The sequence below is a fragment of the Daucus carota genome, chromosome 1 (assembly GCF_001625215.2).
Source record: "Daucus carota subsp. sativus chromosome 1, DH1 v3.0, whole genome shotgun sequence".
Taxonomy (NCBI): domain Eukaryota; kingdom Viridiplantae; phylum Streptophyta; class Magnoliopsida; order Apiales; family Apiaceae; genus Daucus; species Daucus carota.
Genome location: NC_030381.2, coordinates 54,067,868 through 54,090,363, shown reverse-complemented (window position 1 = coordinate 54,090,363; position 22,496 = coordinate 54,067,868). Strand labels below are relative to the sequence as shown.

General features: G+C 33.9%; 3 protein-coding genes across 5 annotated transcripts; 1 reads left to right on the top strand and 2 right to left on the bottom strand.

Annotated features, from left to right (window-relative positions):
• Positions 1 to 68: 68 nt before the first annotated feature.
• LOC108204211 (uncharacterized) lies at positions 69 to 9,621 on the bottom strand. Of its 2 annotated transcripts, none has more exons than XM_017373543.2 (19): positions 9,453 to 9,621; positions 8,633 to 8,721; positions 8,284 to 8,511; positions 7,910 to 7,996; positions 7,657 to 7,746; positions 7,438 to 7,564; positions 7,233 to 7,333; positions 6,603 to 6,771; positions 6,328 to 6,449; positions 5,479 to 5,607; positions 5,313 to 5,399; positions 4,952 to 5,009; positions 4,798 to 4,873; positions 4,582 to 4,711; positions 3,987 to 4,144; positions 3,162 to 3,234; positions 2,181 to 2,375; positions 1,381 to 1,474; positions 69 to 1,182 (listed from the first exon to the last, which is right to left on the bottom strand). In XM_017373543.2, the coding sequence occupies exons 2-19, from the start codon at positions 8,705 to 8,707 to the stop codon at positions 287 to 289; spliced, it is 2,895 nt and encodes a 964-aa protein (XP_017229032.1). In that variant the 5' UTR covers positions 8,708 to 8,721; positions 9,453 to 9,621; the 3' UTR covers positions 69 to 286. The 2 variants fall into 2 exon arrangements, with proteins under 2 accessions (XP_017229032.1, XP_063942178.1); XM_064086108.1 differs by lacking the exon at positions 9,453 to 9,621 and adding an exon at positions 9,228 to 9,323.
• Positions 9,622 to 12,902: 3,281 nt separating this feature from the next.
• Positions 12,903 to 15,370, bottom strand: LOC108209648 (basic leucine zipper 9). Its single transcript, XM_017380669.2, has 6 exons — positions 14,917 to 15,370; positions 14,212 to 14,335; positions 13,932 to 14,097; positions 13,749 to 13,824; positions 13,533 to 13,658; positions 12,903 to 13,372 (listed from the first exon to the last, which is right to left on the bottom strand). Exons 1-6 carry the CDS (start codon positions 15,241 to 15,243, stop codon positions 13,052 to 13,054), a joined length of 1,140 nt encoding a protein of 379 aa, XP_017236158.1. The 5' UTR covers positions 15,244 to 15,370; the 3' UTR covers positions 12,903 to 13,051.
• A 1,828-nt stretch (positions 15,371 to 17,198) lies between these two features.
• On the top strand, positions 17,199 to 21,958 carry LOC108204995 (protein FAR1-RELATED SEQUENCE 3). Of its 2 annotated transcripts, XM_017374732.2 has the most exons (4): positions 17,199 to 19,832; positions 19,919 to 20,008; positions 20,286 to 20,435; positions 21,426 to 21,958. In XM_017374732.2, exon 1 carries the CDS (start codon positions 17,618 to 17,620, stop codon positions 19,736 to 19,738), a length of 2,121 nt encoding a protein of 706 aa, XP_017230221.1. In that variant the 5' UTR covers positions 17,199 to 17,617; the 3' UTR covers positions 19,739 to 19,832; positions 19,919 to 20,008; positions 20,286 to 20,435; positions 21,426 to 21,958. The 2 variants fall into 2 exon arrangements, with proteins under 2 accessions (XP_017230221.1, XP_017230220.1); XM_017374731.2 differs by having other exon boundaries at positions 17,199 to 20,008.
• Positions 21,959 to 22,496: the final 538 nt, after the last annotated feature.

Sequence of the window (22,496 nt, the reverse complement as noted above, 5' to 3'; positions counted from 1 at the left end):
TTCTCACTCACCCCGAACTGGAACGGGAATGAGGATGATGCAATTGAATTCATAATATGAGCAAATCATCAGGAAACAGATGAAATATCAAGCCTATGAAATTTTATGCACATCGTTACAACGTTAACAACATTCTACAATGTGCTACAAGAAGTAATCTGGATTGTGTAGTATTCCTATGTACCTGTGTATAGAGTATCAAGCTTAAAGCTCCTCTATGATGAATTTAGGGTCATGCCCATGTGTATACATATCGTTACAGTAGCCTAAGAGAAGAAAATTTTCCTTAATTTATAATCGGCTTCTCCAAACTTGCTGAGATATCAGGTCCTCCTGATCCAGAATATTCTACAGGAACTGGAAGGTTTAGTTCTGAACAAATAAACTTGATGATAGCAGCAGTAACACTCCCAAATGACATCTTGTTTACTGTAACCGAGACAGCAAATCTGTTGTTCATGTCGCAGAAGCCGGTTGATCCTCCCATGCCCGAGTGCCCAAAGCCGATAAGGAAGCCATCCTTCGACTTGATTCTCTTGAATCCAAGTCCAAAACTTCCGTTTGGAAATATCATGTTTTCGTATTGTCCAGCACCTAAGAATGCATCATGAATTGATTCATCATTAAATATCTTGGAACCATATTCATGATGGTCAGTGGCACTGGTGTTAGTAATATTATTATTGTTACTGCTGCGACTACTGCCAGCAGTAGGTACAGAATCAATGGATATGTGGCTTTCATCTCTACCATTAAGATTAATGGTATGTTCATCAGTCGTGACCGGTTCAGACTTATCAGATGTGCTCAAGGCTTCATAGGCTCCCTTGCTCTTGCGACCTTTAGACTTCTTATCAATTTTCTTGGCACTGAATTTTGGAATATGGGGGTGGCTGCCAAGCAGTGGCTTGGAAGAAGTGGAATGTGGTGGAGGGATGACACCACCATCAGCAAGAGCTGCATAGTAACGAGCAAGTGCACGGGCAGAGCAGTGTCCATTAGCAGCAGGTAAGATGGCACGGCGAACATTAAGTGTATTGAATGTGGCTGGAAGGGTAGTAAGCATCTGAAGAATATCGCCTGGCTGAAAGCTTGAAGGAAGGTCGTTACGGCTAGCGATTCCAGAGAGTTTGCTGAGATCCTCAGTATCTACTGTAAGTGTCGCAAGTCGAGTTTCCAGACCTGCAAAGGATTAACGAGTGTAATGAATCCGAAGACCGAAGATAATACACAACCTATATAGTATCCAACATTATCTTGTTTGACAAAAAACATAACCAGGCCGCGGTATAATCCGGTTTCTCCTAGGATTTAAGTCAGACAGCGTACAGAATTTAAAAAGATATAGTAGGGGACTTTAACAGGTTAAAATCATCATGCCTGGAGGAATTCCAACATATAGCTCGCCTTCAATGCCAAGAGGCCGAACAAAAGCTTCTTCCAGAATCTCCTGAAACTTTCTTCCGGATGCATGCTGCACAATCAAATCACAAATAACCAAAAAATATTTTCAGGTTTTTATGATCTTCCAATAAAGAGTGAAGGTAATATCACCTACATAAATGTTAAATGCGGGATAAAACTGATAAATTGCAAAACAGACTATAACCGCCCAGCCAGAGGTAAGGAAAGCAAAATTTGAGAATTCACAACTTTTCACTTGTTTGTGATAACATTTAAGAAAAATGTGTAGAACTCAATAAATATCATTTTTACTCCTCGAACACATACTTAGAGGTACCTGTTTGATATTTATTATGACTTTAGTGATCAAAATGATACCCATTAACATTGGTGAGAAAAGTGATATATGACCTCCACTTCATTAACCACTTTGATATTTAACCCTTCATCAGACTTTCCGCTCAGATATGTCTTAACACTGTATACAGATATAAAAAACTTTTAACCATGCCCATGCCTCTTGGGAGACATATAACCAGACCTTACTACTGCATAGCTTCAAACATACAGGCATCCTAGTCAATGTAAATTAGTTTTCTGGCAGTATATCATTTTCCAATCAGCAGATCTTTAAGAAATATGAACTCACCTGTGGCTCTAACTATATATACTGAAGACCATATATCCTTTATCAAATTTAATTAAATATAAGTATATAACTGAAAAGAGAGGCAAATTTAACCATCCAGTCAGTGAGAATCATCAATTAACAATACCTCAACAACTCCCCCACATAACCAACCAAAAGAGAGATAATGATATAGCTGCTGTTGTCCAGGTGAGCCCTCAGGGACAGCCTCTGCAATGCGATTCAGGCACTCATCCCAGTTGCACAGTAATAAGGGATCTTCCCGACTAAGATCAGAGAGAGCATTGTGCAGACCAGATGTATGGTTGAGGACATGGTGCACCTACAGAAACAGAAAAAAGAAGGCAATAACGTCACGTAAATGATATTTCAAACAAAAGACAGAGGTCGCTGTCAGTTAATAATTTAACTCCTGTTAGAGCCAAAAACAGCAATAACCTTACCATCAAGGTATACAGAATTATCAAATTATTAAGGCTACGTACATCTGCAAGGATTATAACCCTGGAAAATCCATCATTTGCACTCGGGTTTTTATATAAGGTCCAGTCTTCTCTCAGAATCTTAAATGGGCATATATTTTTCATTGAAATTTGACCCCTCAGCATCTAAAAAGATTCAAATTGTAGCCTGGATTTTAAGAAATTCCCATGAAACCCAGAATTTTATAAGCCCTTCTAAAGTTCAGATTTTCTGCACCCGTGTCTAACAACCGTACCTAAGTGCGGGTAAGATAGTGCACAAGTCCTTTTTTAGCAACCAGGCTACATTTCTTACCCCGGACTATAATCCACAGCCAATGTCCCATTTGTTCTCATTTTACCATACCGAATACTTAAAGTCCATAAACCAAATTATACTGCACCTCAGTTCACTTTAATGAACTGAAAAGTGATGGAAACTAAATACACAAGACAAAAAAGGGGTTATGGAATATAGAGAGGTAAATGAATTTAGTCCTGGAATTATAGTTTGGTAAACAGTCAACGATGATAAAAGAGGAATCCATGCTCTCATAAATGCAGTACTCTGTACAAAAATCTCCTGACATAGGGAAAATCACATAGCAAATGAAAAAGTTATATTAGTTGTGTAAAAAATGCCAAACCTTTATTCCATCTTTTCCGTTTGATCGGAATTCTGGCCATACATCTGCAACATTTTCATCCAGCTTCAATTTTCTGCAATACCAATTTTAGGACAGTTATTTAGCTGATATGGTTCACTCTATTTGATAAATCCAAAATAAAGACAGCTCAAAGGAGACTAATATGAAAAAATAGCAAAATAAAAATAAATCAATGCCATCAGATGGTTTTATTGGTACCTAACTTTAAAAATGGTCGAGTACTAATGATCATATAAGGAAACCACCTAAGAAGACCCGAACTCCATGCACTTGTTTTCGCTTCTTAATATTTCATATATATATCAGTAGAAGAAAGCCCCAGTTCAAAGAAATATTGAGGCTTGCTGAGAGCATGGCTACAAAATTTAAATGAAATCGTCCAATTACCATAGTTCATTGGGCAATCATGGTGTAACAGTTTGTCTAACAGTCAGACATGTTGGCTACATATTTTAAAGTCTATTACTAAATTAAATGATGGTCAGGACATCATACGGCAAGATCATTGTGGGACAAGATGCCCTGATTTTTACTTCTGTTCTGGACAAGTCAAGATGACCTGATTGCTCCCTAATTCACTTGAAAAAGTGATCGAAAATTTTTGCAATTTAAGATAGAGCTGTTGTAGACATATATCGATTGCTATGTCAGATGTAATCATTCATTCTTGCACAGCAATGTAAATGACTAACTGGACTGGTGAGTACATATTAGAATATAGTAGAATAATAACATTTTAACAGATAACACAACAAAGATCTGAAGAAATGTTATAATAGAGCAGATCTAGAATCGATTACACACCTATTATCAACAAGCCAATGTACCATTCCGGCTGTGATACCCTTTGTTGCAGAGAACACATTAAATAGGGTATCAGGTTGAACAGGACGAGGATCATATCTTCCGAGCACACCAGCAGCAGTGTCAATAATCACTCGCCCATCTTTGTAGGCACATACCTAAAGTCAAGATTACATAGAACATAATGTATTACGATAATACAACATTAAGAGATGCCTCCCAGACTACAACATCAGGCACACAATAGAACTACGGTACGGCTTTGCCAACAAAAATAGGAAGTTACTCCATAACGTTTTCAAGTAACATTTTCAGCAAAATTATAGTCAATATTGATTCTGTTGATTCTTAAAAGATTCATGCGAGTAATTGTGCTGTGAGCCTGTGACTAAAGTATTTAATGTGTAATATGCATGCAATTGCATCCATGGTTCACAGTTTTGAAAGAACTACAGATCTTATCTTGACTACTTATGACAATGTCTCTCATGTTCCATTATAACTGAGTGCAGTAAGAAAGGCTTCCAGAGGAAATAACTGAAAAATTAAATAGTAAGCTATTATGTCCAATATCAATATATCCACATATATGTACCTGTATTCCAAGAATTTTATTAGCATTCCCCAGCTCAACTAATAAATTCCTCAATTTTGCCTCCACATCAGAATGAACAGGAGTGTTGTATATCCATTGCGCATTTAATCTCGGGCCATTATCAATATTGCTGAAAGCAGCTTGTTTTAAAATTATGTAACCTAATTGGAAGGCAGGGATCACAAGATGAAAAACTCTAAGACATTACAGACCTACCATTGTAAAACAGATTCAGCAAACGGCCTCATGATATCCACATAATTTATGCGAACCTTCATTATAGATGAAAGCCCTAAACAGATATCGATTACAGTTTATATCAGTAACATTAGTCGACATCACAGATGAGCACAAAAGAATTTTTAAAGACCTCTTAGTAGATTGAGAACCCGACTGAAGATCACAATATCACCCGGAAAAGCATCAACCTGTAAATAAACTTTATGAGGTTCTTGGCTATGGAAAGAAAGAAACAAAATGGACAAGTCTAATGAGACTGATACAAATTTATATATTATTATCATTATGAAGCTGAGCTTCCTTCAATTTCCAGTAAATATGTTAAAACCAAGCTTGCACAGCATCTGGTACAAACTTTAACTATTAAACTATTTAATATGAACAGATATTTTAGCAAAATTAAACTGATATGGCAGACTTTAATGTTTATGTACCAAATGCATGGACAATATAGTTTATGCAACAAAAATGAAAAAGACATTTATATTTACAGGATTAAAGCGACGAGATTCTTTCTGACTGAGCTTCAAGCTTTCCTTCTTAAGTTTTGCTTTCTCCTTGTAAGATTTCAAGTGTTCCTTAATAAGAAAAAACAAACTATATTATGATTCCTGGCATATAATAAACATGGATGCCAATTTTTAAACTGTCACTCACATCTTCTTCTCTGGTAGGTGCTGAATTACGGAATATTAAAGCTGTTAGATCCATTGCCTCATCTGGCAAGTCCATTCGAAATCTAAATCCCATTTCCGCAAGAGCAGACAGAAGTGCCACATGATCACCCTGCAGTTGACACCATAGCTACTGAAGAGGTACTTATAAAGTACCAAGTTTACAAAGTGATATGCTCAATGGATATGCAATATTGAATCAAATAAAAAACCTTTTCTCCGGTATGAATCGAGTAAAAGATAATAATATTGTAAGTACTATTTAAACTCTCAATTCATTTTAGAGCAATGCAAATTATAGTAACTTGTTTCATTACTGTTACAAATGAAGAGAAAATTTGTTAAACGGGTAAGTTCCAATTTTGGAGAAAAATATTAAACATTGAGATGAGGTTTGCATAAATAAGTTCTAATTGGGAGAAAAATTGAAGATAATAGAGACAGATTTTGAAAATGGTTTACAAGGTTATCAGTTTGGCTTGGGCTATATTCAACTGCCAAACAAAATCTGCATATTTCACCAATTTCAGAAAGTTTATCTCATGACGAACCAGCTATCAGACAGTAATATATTACAAACCAACAGCAGATTTCTGGGTGTAATAAATCGTTAATACTCAAGAAAAACAAGTTGCCTTAAAACGATTGATTAAAGAATCCTAATTGACATCCCGGATTAAGGCCTAACGTAAATCTACAATCTGCTTTCAATTTTCTCTCAACTTCATGAACCATTATCATGTGAAAATTATTTCTTGGGCTCGGTAATCTACTAGTATATCTTGCAGATACAATTTTCTAATTATTATTATCTTGGTAAAAGATAACCAACCTCAACAGATGACAGAAACATTTTTGCTAAACCTTGTTTCATAGAACTCGTCAAAACTTTAGTAAGACCAAAATCAAGCAAAATTGGACGATGTGGAGGCTCTTTGCTGACAAGAAAATTCCCTAGATATATAGCCAAACAAAATTAGATCCCTCGATCAAAATTGTGAATAATCAGATGCACATTTGAAACAAAATGTGACAAAATCTATGTTACTGCAAAAAATCCAATAAGAAATTAGCTGAAGATTTAGGAAGGGGAAGAAAAAACTGTACCTGGATGAGGATCACCATTGAATATACCACCCACATAAATTTGGTGCGCATATGCACGCGTAATTTCTTCAACAAGTTTTTGCTTATCAACACCCAAATTTTCAAGTGATACCAAGTCATTTAAACGAACCCCATCCATATACTCGAGGATGAGGACCCTTTCAGTTGACTGCCATTGTTAACAAACATTTAAAATGATAACATGATAATAAGAAATAGCTGAAAATAGTTGGGATGACCAATATTCGTAGCTATATAGTGAACAAATGGCAAAATACATTTGTAAATGCATACATCAGCTACTAAAATGTAAAAATATACTTTTTTACTTAAAAGTAAACATAGGTTTTAGTGTTTTACAATACATTGTATAATATAAATAATTTATTCAAGTAGTCATATAAATATATACCGTAGGTCAATAGGGATTCTTAGTTTGACTACAGATATGTAGTGTGGGGCAATAGGGATTTTAAGTGACTGTTAGAATTGCAATTTCACTCCAAATCACCACTAAGAATTCGTAAATTGTAAGAAATGTCATGTTGACATATATTTATACACTTCAATTGGGTTCCTTAATTTGTAATGTTGATAGATACTTTTTGTGTGTTCAGCCCGTTTCTTTACCTGAATAACTTCGGGAATTAAGACATCCACGTGATTAGCAGGCACTTTCTCATCATGTTGATCATTGCAACCAAGGTTTCTGGATATTAAACTCGTATTCTCTAACAGGTGGCAAGAAAGATGACGCTTTGATCAGAGTCAACAGATTATTATTATTAACAAAATTAGAGTCAACAGATTATTATTATTAACAAACTCCACACACCAGCTTCACGATTAAAATCCAGTTCTTTAGGTGCTTCTTTGCACCATTCATCGATAACTGGGTTAAAGTCATACTGCGGCTCTGCCCACGCAATCCAGTCAACAATGGATTTTGCATTCTTCAGGTCCTGCACCAAAAATATACCAACAAATCAATTCATAAGATCAAATTGAAATATAATGCCCAAATTGGGATAAAACTAAAAAAAGTATGAGCGACCTCCAAGATAATTGCCTTGATGCCTTCATGCTGAACTTTAACAACCACTTCCCGTCCATCAGTTAGGGTCGCACGATGAACTTGGGCTATCTGGAATTAGGAAAAGCAACAGAGGAGAAACAACATGCTAAATAAAACTCCACGTTGTCACAGTTCAAACAATCAATCCCGAGAGAACTTGAAACCACCTCCACAAAGGTCAAAGATTGAGTATTGCTGCTATATATTATACTATATGGTACAAGGATCTTACTGATGCGGTTGCCAGAGGAACTTGAACAAAATTTAGAAACAGATCCCCCATTGATTTTCCCAATTCTTTCTGTATGGTCTCACAAACCTGTGAGGAAAAAAGAGATTAATTAGTTAAATACGATGTTTCTTTAACAGTTCTCATATTCAGTTCAAAAACGCCTAGATTTTTTATTCAATAATTTGCACAGTATTAAATATTGGGGCAAAATACTTTTCCCAACATAACATTCACTAGTTATAGGTAAGTAAGACATGCTGATGCCTAACTCTGCTTTAACTTATTTTTGCCTTCTGAATACAATAACTCAGTATGGAAAATTGTAAAGGCCGACATTTTTATTAATCTTAAAACAGATTTTTGAAAAGCATTACCACTTTTAAAGGGCGAGGGGGAAGAGAATCTTGCAACTGCGTAAGCACGCGTATATATGCATCCGGGAGGACATCGGCACGTGTGGACATGTACTGTCCAAGTTTCACCCACATTCCTTCCAATTCAATTATAACCTTCAGGACTCGCTTTGCATTGCGCTCATGAAGCTTTTCCCACAAGGCATCTCGTTTAGATTTACTCACCCATTTCTCTCTCTTTTGCAAAGCCTAAATCAATCCAACCACAAGACAAGAAACTAATGACACGTTACATAAACTCCCAAAAGAAGTTGTACTTGACATTCAATATCTCAGTAGCAAATGAAAAGGAATAAAGAAATTCATTTACCTTATAGTCCAAGTACATTACAAGAGCCAACGTGAAAACTTTCACGCGCCGAGTATATATGTTTCCCCAGGCCATCTAATGTCTCTTGTCTGCAAGTTCTTCAAAAGATATTGGTCAAACAAAAAGCAAAACAATGTAGCAATTAGACAATGAGCATTATTAAAGCGACACGACAACAAATAAAAATGTACGATTAATATGATCAATATATAATATACAAGCTATGACGGGGACAAGGTCAATACGCATGAGATCGACTTGATGCAGGCCAAAAACTAAAATGTGTCATAAACATCTAAACAATCTCTACAAGTCTAACTTACTCAAAGTTTAATAAGCATATGTAATTTCTAAGAGCCATTAACAAAGGAAGCAATCAAATCAAATACACAAATGACAAAACAATGAGTTAATATGGAACTGATAATTCAATGAAAAACATATACATAAACAAACAGGTCGAAATTCAATCTATCATTGAAATATCAAAGATTCGCAGTGAATATAGCAAACAACAAATTCAGCCAAGAGAGAAATTAATTGACAGAGAGATGACTAAATTATCAACCAGTAGAGAGAATGGGAGAGAGATTACTGAATTATCAACAGTAGATGGAGAGAGGGAGAGGGAGGGAGGGAGAGAGAGAGAGGTGACTGAATTATCAACGGTAGAGAGAGGGAGGGGAGAGAGAGAATTATCAACGAGCAGAGAGATTGGGAGAGAGAGAGAGAGGAGGGAGAGGGAGAGAGGGAGAAAGAGGGAGAGAGAGAATTATCAACGAGCAGAGAGATTGGGTGGGAGAGAGATTTGATTACACACCTGATGACGAAATGCCTGAGGGGAAGAGAGAGATGTTGAAGAGGTGGAGTAAACCAAACAGTCTTAATTCTATGTTGTGTGTGTATAAAAGGAAGAGTGGGTGCATTCGCAGAGAAACAAGAGGACACGTGAGCTTGAAGAGTTGATCAGTTAAGTTGTTGTGAGTTGTGAGTCTTGTCTCGCGTTCACATGTATGTTTTTGAGTTTGAAAAATCAAAACAGTCGGCTGTGTTTGCTAAATGCTTGTTACAATAATCTCGTATTCCAAACGGGAACCACAAAGTAGGAGAACAACCAAATATTCTATAATTTCTATTATTGTTTCACATAACGACTTGGACCGTATAGGTCATAAAAGGGTATTCTTCTACTAGGAAAGAAGTGATGGATTTGATGGTGTTACTTTCTTTATCATAAATCCGACGAAGAATTGAAGCATTCCACAATTTCCTTCCAATCAGATTCCGTTCATTAGATTTTAAAATATTATATTCAAATCATAAAATTTTTATATCAATTCTTTAATTTTTTTGTTAAATTCATATAAAATTAAACTAGATATAGTATATATTAAAATTTATAAATTATATATAATTTATTAAAATATCACTCACTTTCGCTTCTAATTTTAAGATTCAGAGATTAAGAACCAGATTATTGTTCGGCGATCGGTTTTGAATTTGGTTGTCAAATTTTTTAACCAAAAGTCAGAATGTGTTAGGTAGTGTCCTTTTAGTATTCTGTAATCATCAATCATCAATATATATATATAAAGGAGGATGCGGGCGTCTCCAGAATTGTTCGATTCAGTCTTCTGATTTTTCTTAAATTTCGGATAGAAAATATAGTTATAATTCAAAAAATCAGGTTCAAGAATTCTAAAAGTAATACAACTCTTTTCTTATCGGATTCTAAAATGTATAAAAGATATTTGAGTTTAAAGAGAAGAAGAATTCGATTTTTTTTGTTAAAAGACAATACAACTAGAATCCAAGAAATTTATTTTTTATTATCTATTTTTTTATTTTTATTCGTTTAGGTTTAAAAAGAATCTTCCCTCAGTCTGCACTCTGCTATGCTTGAACTCGCGGAGAATGGAGGTGGTATCTGATCTGGGGCATAAGTTATGAACGCCTCTTTTGGTTAACCGTTAGTTTTTAAAGTTTGGCACCGCATGTATTTTATTTGTCTACTATCTTTCGTTCTAATATTTTCAGAGCTTTATCGAATCAATTCTTTTATAGTCCCGTGGGATTGGAAAAGAGTGCTAACGGGAAGAACGGGACACAGTTGTAACAGTCACACTTCATACAAATGCTCTTACCTTCAAAATTGTTGCAAAACCTTGCAAATTAATATTCTTGAGTTTATATATACAGAGGCAACAACGGAGGGCACAAGGACTTAGGTAAGGTAACTGTATAATTGCAATTATTTATAATGAAATATTGCTAATAATTTTTGTGTGTTTTATTATAAGATATTTACTCATATTTTGTGCAATTTTATTCTATTCACTACAATATCTTTTTCCTCTGATTATGAGCCACTCGGTCATTATAAGTTTATAAATCTTTGTAATTAATTATAGATTATAATTTTTAACTAATAAATAGGATTCATAGAATAAAAATAATTAACAAATAAAATAGGATATATAAAATAGGAATCATATATTGATTTTATGATAATGTAAATGATTCTTGATTAGTATTATGTTTGACGGGCACGGGAGGCGGCCCAAACCAATTTTTATCTAAATAATATAAATTTTCTATTAGTATCGTGTTTGACGGGAAAATGGCTAATATAATTTTATATCTATGTTATAATATAATTTTTTTGTTAAAACGGGACCACTGTTCGAAATAATTTTTATACAATTATAGTCTTTAATTTTATCATAATTAGGATAATTTTTATTAGTATTGTGTTTCAGTAAGGCGACTCAAACTAATATATAAACTATAATGTTTTTTTATTAGTATTGTGTTTGACAAGAGAGCGGCTCAAACTAATTTTGATCTAAATTATAATATTTAATTTTATCATAAAAATAATAATTATGGATTAATATTATCTTTGACGCGAGAGGGGTTCGAACTAATTTTATTATTAGTATTGTGTTTGACAAGATGTCCACTTAAACAAATTTTTATACCAATCATAATTTTTTTTATTTATGATATGTTTAACGGGAAGATAACTCAAAATAATTTTTATGCTATTATAATATTGATTAAGATGACTCAAAATAATTTTTATGCTATTATAATTTCAATTCGAAGCAAAATTAACGCCGCCGCGAAGCGCGGTTTTTTTCACTAGTTTAAGTAATATAAAATATGTGAGGCTTTTCTTATAAGAAAGGTGTTTTTTAATAAAATTTAAAAATTTGTTTATGAAATTGACATCAGAACTAAGCATAATTAGATATCTCAACAACAAACTAAATGCTCATTTTTAAGATATAGAAGACTAATTATTAAAACGTATTAACACTGATAAATTTCATTGATTATTTATATTATTATTTTAAAAAGGTTGAATATTACTCCTCTGTTCTATTTAATTTTATACGTTTTTTTCAAACTGTTTGACACGCATCTCAATGCTCTTATAAAATATAGTTCTGAAACTAATTTTTGAGATTTTTTCCTTAAAAATAATTTAACACCCAAACTTTAATTTAGAAAAAAAATTAAAAATAGTTTGCACATCTATATCCACAGCAGCTTATAGTTCGTTAATATATCCTGAGGAACAGAGGGAGTATAGTCAGGGCTGACTCAACACCAACCCTGAAAGGGTCCTCAAAATTTTATAAAATTATATATATTTTATAACAATAATTAATTTTTTGTTTATAAATACAAAAAAACAAAATATTTAAAATAAATACGAGTTATTATACTTTAAAAAGATAATATATATAACATGAAATATTAATAAATATAAATAAGATTAACTTAAAAATGAGATTTAAATGAATCAAATGATTTTAAATTTTTTTAGTCATATGTGTATTAAGTACTTACTAAATGTAATAAAATTTATTATCTCAATATATAATATTTATTTTTCATAATATTTTTATTCTTATAAATTATATGATTTCTATTTTTTTTGTTATAGTGGTTTTTTAATGATTAATTAATTTAAATGTTACATTAATGTACTAATAAACCTAATAATAAATAAAAAGAACAACACATGAAATGGTATATAAATTTTGTTTGAAACATAAAGATAATTAATTATCTTTTTATCATAAATAATTAATGTGTATAATTATTTTATAATAATCTAAAATACATATTATTTTAAATAAAAAAATATTTTTATATATAAAAAAGCTTCATGTTCAAGTCAGCTTAGAGTCTCAAATTTAGTTGGCCGGCTCTTAGTATAGTTTTTGTTAGAAATCGCTGAAAACCTCAGCACAGAAAATGTACAAATTGTCTGGCGTTGCAACATTAATTAACAACACACACATTTAAATATTCAACACAACAGTCCTGGTACACGACAAAAACCAAAATAAAACACAACTTAGGAAAGTCTAGCTAACAGAGAACAAAGAAAATCACAGTTCACATCTACTTAGACATTGTTGGAACATGAGGTCCCCAGGGCCAAATCTCCGACGCACAGCTTACAGCCTCGTTCATAATGCCATTATCCACAATGCCATTGAAGTGTTCAACATTGTCATGCTCCATAGTTGAGGTCTGAGCTGATCCTGTTAGTCCATGATACGAAGAATTGTCTCCGCAGACAGTGATAGTTGGCGAGACATTGCCGACCCTGTCCATGTTATGTGTTCCGAATGAATGTGGCGTGTTTAAATGATTCTGCAGTAAGTTGCTAATGCTGGAGGTTAGGGAGCCTCGCGTAACCATGTCTTCAGCCAATTTCACCTGCACATGTACACCAGCACTGAAGTTTAAGGTATTCAACTAATTTTGTGGTTTGTTTGAGAACTTGAATTTCATTTGAAATTCTGGATTTGATCAAATGACATGTTTGGATACACAAATTTTAACTTTTGTGCTGTGGAAAGTTGAGAATCTTTGGTACCTTGGCTCTTAAAGCTTCCACGTCTGACTTTAGGACTCTATTATTCATATTTGCATCTTTGAACTGTTGATTAGCATTTGTCAGATTCTTGAACAGAGTTGAGTTTTCTCCGCAAAGCTGATCCACCTGCAGGAAGCCATGAGTCAAGTATCAACTGAAAACATTCGAAAAAAATCTTGTAGAGCTCATAAATTAACATCTACTATAAAAATACACCTGTTGCTCGAGATCTGCTAAATGAGCCTGTTTTCTTCTTCTGGAACGCCTCGCAGACTCTCTGTTGGAGACCATTCTAAATAAAGCATAAACCATGTCAGGGGATCTTAGCAAGCTCTCACCACATAATTATCAAGCAATCTCATTTTTATAATTTTATGATTTTACACACACTAATCATACCTTTTGATACGTTTTACATCAACCTGGTCACTCTGCTCACATGGACCAGCTTCGGTATCTAGATCATCATCATCAGATAAATCATGCGATGAACCGCTAGTAACACCCACAGCTTGATTATCACCACTTTTGGGCAAATAGTTGGTGGCTGAAGTTGGACTCCCAGCTGCAATAATAAAGAATCTGCTAGTTATGCTAGCCTCTTCGGATTTCAGAGACACAATAATAATTAAAAAAATTGTTTCGTAAATGTAAACTCTCGTATACAACAGCTACATACCACATATTGATGATTGTGAATCCATTGTGGCTGTTACACAAGAGTGCTTGGGAGTACTATAACTCTGACTCCAGAGTGGCGCTCCTGTTACTTCAGTACAACTCGAAAAGCCATTCATAATCTCCTGCAATTTCAAATTAAACTAACAAATGAAGATTTATGGACAGATTAATGCTACGTATCCCAAATTCTGTCACAATTTTTTTCCTAAGTGACGTGGCAGACGAATGACTGATTTTAGTTAGGTGGTTTATGTGTATACGGAGGGTCCTATTATTATTAGTGTGGGCTTAACCAATTACAGGGATAATCGAAAAACAAAAGTGACTGCCTACGTAAATACAAGTTATATCATAACAAGTGATTAGTACTAAAACAGTTAAAACCAGATCTCAATATGATTACCATAGTATCAATTTAGTAATAAATACCTATTTAATTACTGTAGAATCATCCTAATTATATGTTTCATCCTCTAGAAAACAGACTAAGCATCTATTATATATTTATATGTCACAAAAACAGATTAAGCATCAATTAACAAAAATTCAAATGTGCATAACTAAAATAAATTTCTCGGGTTGAACTTGTGAAAACAAGCAAAATAACTATCATGTATAACAGATTAAACTGCTATGTAGCTGTGCAACACCCTTTAACTCCACAGAACAAGTCGTTACTACTAATTATATAACGCGGAGGTACCTGATTGGGGAAAGGAAAAGAGGGGAGATCAGCAAGCTCATCAACACGAAAAAGACCACCAGCATCAGAACTATCAGCAAAACCACCTCGACTCATGCGACGAATCTTAACATTTTTATGATCGTCTGTACCTGCAACTTCATCACTGATACTATGCTTAAAAATATCAGCAAAACCACCTCGACTCATGCGACGAATCTTAACATTTTTATGATCGTCTGTACCTGCAACTTCATCACTGATACTATGCTTAAAAATATCCTCTAAATCAATCTCAGATGAAACCCTGTTCATCTTATTGCCTTGTACACTTGGTTTTTTATCCATGCCTCGACTTAATGAACTATGATCAAGTATATAAAAAGAATGCAAGCACGGAAACGTAACCCTGACTATAGACGAACAAGACCTGGTCTCTCACTTAAGACCCCGTAATTTTTGAAATTTTTATAGAAAAATGTACTAAACATACAAATTATATACAGATTTGGGTCTTTAAAACTGATTTTGACTAGGGTCTCGTAAATCTCGATAGCGATCATGAATGCAAGTAAGTTTCTTAACAAGTAAGCTAATGTAAGAAAGTGAATGACATTGACATTGTATAGAAATAAGCATATAGTGGTGGAGTGAATCAGCACCAGCACAAGGTAAGTTAAAGTGCTTGTCTTTTTACTACTTTCTTGAATTGCTTTTTTTTTTTTTTTTAAGTGTCAGAACACTGTAATGTTAATGGAGGATTGGAGGGTGCTTGTCTTTTTATCTCAGGTTGTGATTATAATAATTGAAACGACGGTCTGAAAATTTTGTTGGCATTTGGTTAATGGTTCACAGGCTGATCAGTGAGGCGTGAGCATCAGAATTTGTATTTGGATTAATAAGTAGATTCTCATTGTATTTTTTCGTATTTTTCATTCTCATTCCCGATTCAAATGTTTTCTCAAACATGTGAGAATTTCCGATTCAAATATTTTCTCAAGCATGTGAAGTAGACTTGCATTACACCAAAATATTATAAATATTATAGTACCAAAAAACGAAAAATTCGCTATTCATGAAATCAATTCCAATTCGTTTATATCCTATTTAACACTGATATATACATAGAAATAGGGTTGCATTGAAATGTATTTTATTTATATTAAAATTTACACTGATTTGAAGTTTTAAATATTTTATTAGAGATGTTTTAAAAATATGTAAATTAAGAGATTTGGTAAATATGACGTTATATTTAGTTTGATAAAATGAAAAAAATTGTGAAGGTAGAATGTAATTTGGAGGGAAGATTTGGGAATGAAATATTAAAAAGAACTAAGAAGAGCCGATGTACAGGAATTGTGAAGATATTTTTTTGGTAAAAGCTGAAGATTCTTTTAAATTGGGGTCTGAATTTTAGTCCACAATTGTAAATTAATAAATAAATAAATAAATATATATAACGAAAGAGGTGCGTATAAAAATATTAGAAGAATGTATTTAATCCCAAGTTTTGATTCATAAAATTGAGGAATATTTAATTTGAACTAGCGATAATATATTATATTTTTGAAATATTTGATCAATATTTTAAATTATCTTTTAAAAATTCGGTGCTAATTAATCATGATTTAAGTTATACTTAAAACTTAATTAAAGTTTAATTAGAATCACAATTGTTTTTGACGATATTCAGAAAATGATGAGAAAATTGTCAGTTTATTAAAATTGCAAATGCTTGGCGAGAACCTGGGCTTAGAATTAAGCTTCTATGTCCTCATGAAGCTAGCTGGTTGGTAAAAATAAATTTTCTTAAAAATTGGATTAAACGGTCAATAATGTGATGGCTGCAAGCCTACAATCACAATATTACAAGTTTTGACCGGTCAGTATTTTAAAATTTCAATTAATTGTTTTGCTCTCGAGGAATAACAGTGTGAAAAACATGTAATTAATTTATCAATTTATGTTCATTTTTTTTATTTTTGATTTGTACGCTAAGATAAATTAAATATGGACATAAATCGATAGGAAGATGATTATTTTGATTAATATATATTTTACAATTTTAAAAATAATAATTAAATTTCTTACAATTTTACAATATTATTATGTCATTAGATGACAATTTAACGAATTTTTTTTCCAAAGAAGCCTGTTTAAATTTGAACATGTTTTAAAAAAAATCGGAAAAGACAAAAACAGAAACTTTTTTAATACTGTACCCGTGTACTAATACGGGTCGGGTCAATCAAATGAAGCGGGTCACAAGAAGACATGAAGTAACCAAATTCTGTTACACTCATCAGTCAGCTCAATGTCTTTTCCACTTCAATTTTTCACAAATTATTCTTGTTATATACATAAACATAACTCTGATGAGCTCTTAGCTTCAAGAAAACCCATTTACAATTTGAGCTAAAAGGTATGATCTTTTCAACTTCTTCATTTTTGAATATTTTTTCAGCTTGAATTTTTTCATTCTGTAAATTGAGGCTGCAAGAATGTGAATTTTGACAAGATTTGGTGTTATTATGGTTGAAATTTGGTTATTTTGGTAAAAAGATCGGGTCTTTACGGAAACAGTCTCCCAGAGTTCCGAGTTGGTTAAGGTTTGCGTACATTTGACCCTTAATTAAGCAGCTTATGGGTATATATATCTCATTTGAACCCTAGTAGGCCACATTTATTGCTAGAATTTAATGTGAAAAGATTTTAATATATGGATGTTGAAGTGATTAGTGAGAGAGAGAGGAGGGGGAGGTCAGATGTTGAAGTTTGTATTGGTGGAGAAAGACAAGAGGGTTTTGAGTGTTTGAGTGAGAAAGAGATTGTTGGTGATGATTGTGGAAGTGAGAAGCCGTATGTTGGTAGAGAGTTTGAATCGGAAGAAGTTGCAAAGTCATTTTATGAGGCATATGCTAAGCGTGAAGGTTTTAGCATCCGTGTTGGTCAGTACAGTCGTAGTAAGCCGGATGGGGATATTATTAGTTGGGAGTTTTCGTGTTCGCGAGAGGTTTTTAGGAGGAAGAATGTGGAGAGTTGTAATGCTCTGATTAGGGTAGAGAGGAGAGATTTAGATTGTTGGGTAGTGACGAAATTTGTGGAGAAGCATAATCATTCTAATGTGGGTTCCAATACGGTTCATTCTATTAGACCACGACGACATTTTGCTGGTGCTAAGAAGAATGTTGCTGAAACTTTTGATGCTTCGAGTGATATGTTAATCTCTATGGATGGGAACCTTGTATCCTGTGGTCCTAGTCAAGGGGATTTAAATAATAGCGGTGCAGAAATACCACCTAGAAATGTGGGCCCTATGAATTTTTCTCAATCTTATACCGCGAGGAGAACTTTGGGAAGGGATGCTCATAATATTCTTAACTATTTTGAAAAGAAGCAGGCTGAAAACCCTGGCTTCTTTTATGCCATACAACTTGATGATGTAAATCACTTGACAAACGTCTTTTGGGCTGATGCAAGATCAAGGAATGCATATAGTCACTTTGGGGATGCTGTTATATTTGATACCATGTATAGACCTAATCGGTTTTTGGTACCGTGCACTCCCTTCACTGGTATAAATCACCATGGTCAAGTGGTTCTTTTTGGATGTGCATTGCTCATGGATGAATCTGAGTCGTCTTTTACGTGGTTATTTAAAACATGGCTCTCTGCAATGAATAACCGTCCTCCAGTTTCCTTAACTACTGACCAAGACAGAGCAATTCAGTCTGCAGTTAATCACGTGTTTCCGAAAACTCGTCATTGTATTTGCAAGTGGCATATTTTGCGAGAAGGTCAGGAGAGGTTATCAAATGTCTTTCTTTCACATCCTCCCTTCTATGGAGAGCTTTATAGTTGTATCAACTTTTCAGAGACAATTGAGGATTTTGAATTATCATGGTGTTCTCTCATTGATAAATTTGGTCTTCAGAAGATTGAGTGGCTTCAAGCTGTGTATAATGCTCGCAGACAGTGGGCTCCAATTTATTTCCGGGGTACATTTTTTGCTACGATTTCAGCTGACCAGGGGTTACACTCCTTTTTCAGTGGGTATGTAAATCAGCAGACCACCATATCCTCATTCCTTACGCAGTATGAAAGAGCACTGGAAAGTTCATTTGAAAGAGAGGCGCTTGCAGATTATGATACCATTTGCTCCACCCCAGACCTGAAAACACCATCACCAATGGAACGACAGGCAGCAAATCTTTACAGCAAAATGGTTTTTTTGAAGTTCCAGGAGGAACTAGTTGAAACTTTTATATATACTGCCAATAAGATTGAAGATGACGGAGTCATCAGTAAATTTAGAGTTGCAAAATATGAATATGACCACAAAGCCTACACGGTCACATGGAATGTCTCGGAGATGAATGCAAAATGCAGTTGCCAGATGTTTGAGTACTCTGGTATTCTCTGTAGGCACATATTGACCGTTTTCACTGTGACAAATGTTCCCACGCTTCCTTCCCATTATATAATCAAGAGGTGGACCAAAAATGCCAGAATCGATGATTGGTCAGAAAAAATTGATATTAATACAACAGATATGGATTCATTGACTGTGCGTTTTAATAGTCTATGCCAGAAGGCCATCAACGTTGCAGAGGAAGGAGCAATTACTGCAGAAACCTATAATACTGTTCTGAAAGTACTGAAAGATGTTTCTAAGAAAGTTGCTGTTATGAAGCAAAGCATAGCTAAAGTTTCACCTCCAAACTTTCGGAGCATAGTCAATAACCAGCAAGATAATAATAAGACTCCTATATTGGCATCTGACCTGACTGTGAATGATACATTGTGGCCTTCAAAAAAATGCAACACCAAATGGTTATAATCGTAACAATTCCAGTGTTCCTGTTGCAGATCCAAGCCATCTAGGTATTGCTCCAATGTGTGTCAATTGTGAAAGCGGCCCTCCTGATACCCTGGTAATATGCAGGGAAGACTGTAGTTTTCATGTTACAAAACATGAAATCTTCAATAAGATTGTTTCTTTGTTATATATAATCTGCAGGGAGTTCTCACATGCTTTAAATCCATGACTTGGGTCTTAGAAGCAAAGGATTCCACAGCACTACATAAAATAGCTGTGATCAACCTTAAGGTATGTGTTCTTTCTTCAACTTGCATGATTTTTCTTGGTGATATGAGCAGATAGTTAAGTCATTCCAACTCATATACATGTTTTCCTTTAGTTGCTACCTCATGTATTCTGTAAATATTGCAAGGATACTATTTCTCTCCACTTAGACATACAATTAAATGTTCTGTTTGATACCAGATGCTAGATTATGAGATAGTCGGTGGAATCATAACTTTATCATTTAGGACGATGTGCCATTTTTTTTACCTATTCAGTTCTTTTGTCTGCCGAATTGTAGCTACAAGAAGACAATGACAACCCTCCGACAGAATCAGAAGTGCAATTTAGGCTCACAAGGGTTTCTTTAGAGCCTATGTTGAAATCCATGATGCGCATTAGCCAACAGCTTTCAATTCCAGCTAATAGAGTAGCAGTTATAAGTTTAAAGGTGTTCACCTCTCACTTATATGTTTAATTTTGTATTATTATATTCATAAAATATACCATGCTAGACTGTTTTGTTCATTTGTCAGTGTGCATTTATTTATGTGAACTTGCTTCTATTTTAGCTTAGCTACTGCAGGCTTAATTCTATTGCAATAATTCTCACATGGATCGACCATGTTCCATTCAACTCATGCCTAGATGGATGGATTTTACAGGCTTATTACAAGATGTGTATATATATATAATACACCATAGCCGTCAAAGTCACAGAACTAGACCCTCTTATGTAGTTTAACTTTTAAAAAAGATAGTGCCATAATTTAATTTTCCTGTCCTTCAGTATGTTAGTGCCTCTTCAGCAGCACATTTTTCCAAAAAGTTGTCTAAGGATCTTCCGTGATGTCTTGAACATCTTTACATTATTTGGTGTTTCATTACAAAAAAATTGGATATTTGCGTTCATTTCTTATAAAAAAATATCTCACACACACTCAAATAGCTTTTCACATGAGCTCATTAGATACAGAGGCTTGATTTAAGTTGAAGTCTGGGTCCGTCAATCCCTTGAACGGGGATTTTAGCCTTTATAGTTGGAATAGAAAACTTTGCCGCAGAAGAATTGACTTGTACACTTCTATGGGGTGCCTTGGTGTTCACTTCGAAAATTCCCCCAACCCACTACCACTTAAGCCTGCAACCATCTAAATCATCCCTCTTCCTTACTAGTGCAATATGAGTTTGACACTTGCTCAAAATTTTGCGTCCTTGTCCAAGTTGAGTGAAATATTTGATGCTGCACCCTTTGAGATAATTTCTGAGGACGAATGGGGCTGTTATGTTGGATCATATTCACTCCATTTCCCCCTCTTTAATGACTGAACTTATTTTTATAGCTTTATTGCTGATTGCAATTTCAAACATGAAGATCATAGTACTTAATTCTATGTTTTTTTGTTTTTCCTCTCATTTTGAGTTGTTCTCCGTGTCTTAGCTACAAGATACCAAGACTACCGGAGGAATAACAGAGGTGAAATTTCAAGTTTCAAAAGATACACTGAGTTCCATGTTGAGATCAATGGTGTACATTCGTGAGCAACTGTGAATATATGTTGTAAGCATCTCCTTTCGGACTTCTTGTTATCCAAGTAAAGCTTTCCTTGAATGTATTGGAAGATAGTTCTTATTGTCTGGGAGAGATTCTTCATCTGAGCTGCGACACAGATAATCCAACAAACTCAAACCAAAATAGTCCTGATCAGGCCTCCCAAGCTCAACTTCAGCAGTGGACAAAGAGGATAGGATGCAAAGGGAAATTTTTCCCCCAGGAAGATTGGCTACTAACCGACTAAATTCATCTAATCGCGAAAACTAGGATTATGAATGAGCAAACCACTTTCACTGTTTTAGTGATCACATCCCTATCTGTCAGTATGATGTAACAGAAGGAAATTTTAGTCTATTGAAAATAATACATGCTGGAAGCTCCTGTAAAGAATAAGTTAAATCATGCTTTCAACTAGGCTATTGAATGGGCTGATGCAAATACAAATGCTAAAGTTTACTAGGACGGGTACAAGAAGCATCAGTTTGAAATTGGTGAAAATGTTTGTTAAATCCGAGCACAATTTTTTAGTTCAAAAATTGCTTTTTTAAAAAAGCATGTTTTCAAGTAAAAGCTACTTTTCAAATTTGACAGGAAGTTAGGTTAATTTGAAATTTGTTCATTTCACCATTGATGTAAATAAAAAGTAAAAAAATTATCAAATGATTATCTGACCTTTACGATAATATTTTTACAACCCGCACACATATCCTGTTTTTTTTATTAATATAAAATTAAATATAAGGATAATACTTATTATTATTTACCTACTAATTTATTAGGCATGATTGTTTGAAATTAATAATCATAAATATTTCAAAACAAATAGAAGAGAGATATTGAATCGTTATATTTCGTAACAAATGTAGAACATTTCTTTCTTATATGTAACTTTTTTCAATTTAAAATATAAACTAATCAATTAATTAATAAATAAAATTTTACAACTTCATTTATTAT